Consider the following 5,765-nt stretch of genomic DNA (forward strand, 5'->3'; position numbering starts at 1 on the left):
TGTATAACTTGAAGTTGAAAAATAATCAAATTAGAAAAATGTTGTTCTCCCATTTGATGACATTTGAATGGATAACTGAAAAAGGAGAAGGTGTTTGTTGAACATGAGAGCTTTGATGTGTCAAATCCACATGAAGTCTAAAGCTGTGCTGCTTTTTGGGTTTGGGTTTAGATTAGGTGTTTAGAATCTTTGTTAAGATCAGTCCTTAAGCCTATGCAAAGCTTGATCAAAACTGTTTTAAGAAACTAAATGTTTTTCCAAGTAAAGAGAAAACAACTGGTTGATTTGTCGAAATAATCGGTTGTTTGTCACTTAGCTAGTTGGATGTTTTGAAACTACTTTTTGAATCAGTTGTGCAATTGTTTGATTCATTCAACCGGTTAAATCGTGGTTTCAACTGGTTAAATGTGTGTTTTCATAACATATTTTTGAAAACTTGTTTTAACTGATTTGGCTGTTCAAAACTGCCTACAACGACTGCTTTTCAAAGGCTATAAATCTTTCATTCAAATCAATTTACATACAAAAAATACAACAAGTATTGATTCAGATTTGACAAAGAGATTTGGTTTTTGAAAGAGTTTTCAAAAAGAGGAAGATTGTTTTTCAAGCTTTGTTGTGGTGACAAGAGCTAATCATAGGATCTATGGTTCTATAATTCCAGGTGTTTTCTATCTTTGCTTAGTGTCTTGTAATTGTACTTTGTTTACATACTATTTGTTGTTGAAATCCTGTAAAGACAGAGGTTGTTCTTTCTTGAGGTGTTAAGTTGCAAAGGGGATGAGTAGGCTTTGTGGGATTCAAAGTCACCTCTTTGTGGTGTGTGTTGTAATTTGTGTTGATTGTTAGTGGAAACTCAGAGGATTGTCTGAGAACTGGATGTAGCTCAAGGATTGAGTGAACCAGTATAAAACCATTGTGTAAATCTCTCTTTCTCTCAAACTCTCAAACTGTTTGATAATTCAGCTGCTATAAACAACCGATTAAAACCCATTTTGAACCGGTTAAGATTCTAATATCTATTTCTTTTGGATTGTTTGATTGCCTTCCTTAAGTGACTATCCGAGTTGTTTGTTAAAGATTCATTCTAAACCAAGTATTTGCGAAAATCTTTTACAAAACAGTTCACCCCCCTCTTGTTTAAGCCATAATTCTTACCGTGTTGGGGTTAAGCAAACTGAAATTGAAGATGATGGTGTAAATGTTGACTTAGCTGGAACAAATTTAAATAATCTAATTCTAGATGATGTAGTTGATCTTGATAATATAGTTTCTTATGATAATGTTGATGAACAAATTTCATCTAAGAAGAATTTGAAGATGGTGATCAAGATCTTGGAGATGATTTTCTTAGAGGATTAAATGAATGAGAACTTGGTAACATTTGACAACTAATATTTTGTTGGTGTACGAACTTGTTTATTTCAATAATGTGAAATTGGTATCATGAATATTTTTTTTATTGAATTTTTATATGAAGTACGAGTCTATGAGTCAGGTTTACAACTCGAGTTTACAAACCTCTCACGAGTCTAATAACCTTGATAATCATTATTCATTTATCAATTTTAGGAAGAGATTTTTTCATAATTACTAAGAGAAAATATCTTTAAAATATTCTTATTCATCTTAGCATATTTTTAATTCCTTATTTTAAAGAAATGAGGGTTATAAAATGTGATAAAAATGTAAATGTTGTGATTGTTATGAATAAAATATATATTTTTCTTATATAGTTACGAGTGAAACTTTTGCTTAGGTTCCTACAAATAATTCCTTGTCCCCTTAAACATTTCGGTGAAGCTTTTGCTTAGATCATGGGTCAAACATAGTGTCTTAACAAAGTTATCCTACCACATAAAGTCATAGGCAGAACATAGAGATCATAGGTGGAACATCTATTCATATAAGTTTGAAGAAGCACATTACCAAGAGTTACAAAAGAGAATTGTTGTTTTAAGTAATTCTATGGTTATTCAATCAGATCCTTTGCAACCTTTCAACAGCAATAGAAACCCTAAGATAATTAATCAGCAGTCCAACTCTGCTCAACAATCTCTCGTATTCTTCTGTTGTATTCACGTTTGTTTTCACCAAACAACCGAGCAGCTTCTGAATTTGCTGGAGAATTTGGGTTTGGATCACAAAGCAATGACTGCAACAAAGAGAAAAAGCACACACAACACTTATATATTCTTCAAAATGCTTACTAATTAGTCAAACAAGTGTTTTTCTATCTTATCATAAAGAAAACAGTGATAGCACTAAATAAATGCAATAATTCTCTTGCATAAAGTAGAGAATGAAAATCTATAAAAAGGACAATCTTTGTTTTCTAGAAGCAAGCCAACTGCAAAAGTTTTCTAGTTAAGAAGAAAAAAAAATGAGATTACAATACAGCTAGATGCAATTGAATCTTTTCCACTTATATTCTTAACTACATGAAGAAAAAAAGATAAAATGGAAAGAATACATAACTGCAAGGCCTAATCTGACAGATGATTGCATTGTTCGCAGGCAAATTTGACACTTACACATGAATCTACAAAAGATTCACTCTTGAACAACTGTTACTATCCAACACTAATTGATGAAAGTATGTAATATAGAGAATCATTATGACCTGAATTGAGGTAAGTATTGCAGCTACATCATAAATTGGGCTCCATTGATTTTGTAAAATGTCCAAACATATGCTTCCATCTGCATAAACTAAAATTGACAAGGGGAAGGTTGATCAGAACTGGAAACTACTGAAGTTAACATAGCAATGCAAATACTATTTATTCCCTTACATATCCATTGATCCATCGAAAAGAAAAAAAAAGGGTAACCTCTTGATAAAATATTTATGAAGAACAAACAGAACCACTTGGAACAATTATGTAAGCTAATTTAAGACAATATCTTATCCATAATAACCATTTCAAGTGGTTATTCTTCATCCATTGGTAGATTTAAATTATGATTTTCAGTTTTGTTTGAAATTGGATAGTAGATGATGAATATACATATAGTTCAAGTGGTTGTCATTCCAATTCCATTGTTACTACAGGGTTTTTAATATTTCTTGGCTCAAAAAGAGAAACAAGAAGACAAGTTATAGTTTCCTACTTACTGTTTGGATGAAACATTTGAGAAACAAAGCGCACGATAGGTGGCTTATTAGGATATTCCTCGGAGAACTGAAGTGTTAACTTAAACGTTCCTGAAAGACACCGAAATCACAACAGGTAAAAGACTCAGTGAGCTGGTTTAACTAAAATACCCTCATGTGAAGAATCTATCAAACAGTAAAATCACATTAAAAAGTCTAAGAAAATCAATACCAACATTTAACATCAACCATTTGCATGAATGAAATAAAAGCACGCCACTTTTTCAGGTGCTTCCAAATTGGATGCCGGATAATGAAAGCCTAACATTCTAGAATGTTTCTAGCACTTGCATAATAAAACATTGTTTACAGCTGCATACTAATAATAGATAACTGAATGCACAGTTCAACTTTCAAATTCTCAATTATCTGTAAATGCAGATAAACACAAGTCTCTGACTATCCACTGTGGCTCAAGGTTGTGCTATCATATCAATGGGTAATAGAAAGATGCTATGTTCGAGGGATTGATTACAAACTAAATAATCACAACTGATCAAACTTTAGTGAGATATGCAGCAGGATTAATTATATTTTGGGAAGTTTTTAATCTTAACCAATCTTTCTCATCCAACATTAGTTATAGTATAAATTTGTCCAAACTTATGGTCTGACCAACAAATGGCAAATAAATGTCAGCATCATATACAGAATATTCAAATCTCATGCTTGGTGGGAGGGGGGACAATACAGTATCCTAGGACATGCAAAGAAATTTTCACAAGAACATCAAAAGCAATATGAAGTATTTTGTGAGTAATTAAGGTTGAAGATATTATTGTACCTCCATCCCAAGGGGTGTCGTCTGGTCTAGAGAAACAAGAAGGAAATCATAATTAAACCACAATCCAAAACCACAAAAAGGAACAAACCCTTAAGGAGTCTTAACATACCCAAATATAACTGCATTCCAAAGCATAATATTATTGTCATGGGGAGCCCCACTGATGCCAGCTGGAGGATCTTGTTGCACTCTTTTAAAATCCCTCATGAGCCTCTTCTTTGCAGGAGTCGACATGAGAAACAAGAGAGAGACAGAGCAGCAAGCAACTGATTGAAGAAAGTAGAAATCTACAAGTTATTACACCACACATGAAAGTTTAAAGGAATCAAAACCCACACACAACGAGAGATAAACTTTCTTTTACAAGGATTCACAACAATCAAGCCATACAGTAATGATAGACAATGATCAAGTTTCACAACTTTAAGAATTATGTATGACGAAAATCCAATTCCTATAGATGTGTAACTGGGAAACAAACTATCCTCGTATGCATCACCAAGTTAAAAAGCTGGAAACTTTACACTGACAAAGTCAAAGCCACAAAGTGGGGGAAGCAAATTCATGCCTACACGGCAAAAAAACAACACACTCAAGGTCTTCTAAGACCCATAAACTTGGTTTTTCACAGTCACAAGCCCAAATCCTCAGCAGATCAAAACTCTTCCACTTCTCTCATAATAAATTTCCAAGGCAGGATTAGTAAAAACTAAAATCACTTTCATAAACAAACCTTCCTACAAGATCAAAAACAACTTTTTAAGCAAATCTGGGGTAGAGAAAAGAGCAAGAAGAACCTAAAAGGGAGACCTGTGAGTTGTGAATGAAGGTGCAGTCCGAGGAGAAAGGGAAAGATGGAAATGGTTAAAAAAAGAGGTGAACGTGAACAGAGTATTTGGTTTAATCATTTGAAAGTGTTTCCATGCTTATCAGTGAGAGAAAGAGATTCTTCTTCTCGTTATTATCATCATCATCATTAATAATATTATTTATTAGTACATGATGTATGAAAATTAAATATTTGTTTGTGTATGTGTCGCTTTCTTTCTAGTATAAATTGTGGTACAAATGACAACTTTTTCAACTCACCAGTGAAGGCTTTCACATACGTATATGTACGCGCCATGTCTCATTGTTTGTATGAAAATAGAAATCTGCATGCGTGCGTAACTACTGACCACTAGACATCATGATGTGAAGGAGTTGGTCGAATCACACTTCTAATAAACATTCATGTTCGATATCTCTTAGTATCTTGAAAACAATTCTCTCCAGCATTACAATTAAGAGGTAAACATAACAGTAAAACAACTTCACTGTTTTTTTTATTATGTGACACTTTTCATTCATTGTGTGCATAAATAAGAATTACATAAAGTGTATCAAACAACTTAAGAGATTTCGAATTCAAGTAAAATGTTTCAAGGACCACATTAAACTTTTTTTTATATATCAATTGTTGAGTTGAAGAGATCAAAAAAAAGTTGCAGTTAGATTCCTTTGCAGAGTTGAAGATACAAATGCATCAAATCATAGAGTATGATTCGTATGTGGACGGCAATGAAAGATAGAAGCAGATCCAAGAATCCATATATTTGTCTTCTCTTCCTGTTTCACGCAATAGAGAATATAAGAATATATCTTTGATACTTATCTCTGTCGTAGGAATCTACTTTTTGGTGAATTACATTGGCGCAGAACAAAAATGCTTTCGGCACTGCATGGACTAATACATGACAACAATAGTATTATAAGCGACATATTTATAAAAAAGATGAACAAGTTGCTGTGCTATTGGTCCAATCTCATATGTAATGCTTTTAT

The 5,765-nt window shown here is 32.9% G+C and overlaps 1 protein-coding gene across 4 annotated transcripts; it reads right to left on the reverse strand.

The window, feature by feature from the left end:
• Window positions 1-1,886: 1,886 nt before the first annotated feature.
• LOC137810787 (ubiquitin-conjugating enzyme E2 2-like) lies at window positions 1,887-4,928 on the reverse strand. Of its 4 annotated transcripts, none has more exons than XM_068612217.1 (6): window positions 4,752-4,928; window positions 4,051-4,207; window positions 3,942-3,967; window positions 3,119-3,208; window positions 2,624-2,712; window positions 1,887-2,155 (listed from the first exon to the last, which is right to left on the reverse strand). In XM_068612217.1, exons 2-6 carry the CDS (start codon window positions 4,173-4,175, stop codon window positions 2,027-2,029), a joined length of 459 nt encoding a protein of 152 aa, XP_068468318.1. In that variant the 5' UTR covers window positions 4,176-4,207; window positions 4,752-4,928; the 3' UTR covers window positions 1,887-2,026. The 4 variants fall into 4 exon arrangements, with proteins under 4 accessions (XP_068468318.1, XP_068468321.1, XP_068468320.1 ...); XM_068612220.1 differs by having other exon boundaries at window positions 4,051-4,228; window positions 4,752-4,901; XM_068612219.1 differs by having other exon boundaries at window positions 4,675-4,901.
• Between the last annotated feature and the right edge of the window lie 837 nt (window positions 4,929-5,765).

Source organism: Phaseolus vulgaris, chromosome 2, assembly GCF_000499845.2.
Source record: "Phaseolus vulgaris cultivar G19833 chromosome 2, P. vulgaris v2.0, whole genome shotgun sequence".
In the NCBI taxonomy this organism is placed as follows: domain Eukaryota; kingdom Viridiplantae; phylum Streptophyta; class Magnoliopsida; order Fabales; family Fabaceae; genus Phaseolus; species Phaseolus vulgaris.

Excerpts from the sequence above, each read along its gene's own strand:
- LOC137810787 (XM_068612217.1), bottom strand. The coding sequence starts at position 4,175 with ATGTCGACTCCTGCAAAGAAGAGGCTCATGAGGGATTTTAAAAGAGTG. Across the intron at positions 3,209-3,941 it reads CGACACCCCTTGGGATGGAG|GAACGTTTAAGTTAACACTT; the intron begins GTACAATAATAT and ends GGTGTCTTTCAG. Across the intron at positions 2,156-2,623 it reads CAATACTTACCTCAATTCAG|TCATTGCTTTGTGATCCAAA; the intron begins GTCATAATGATT and ends TCTTTGTTGCAG.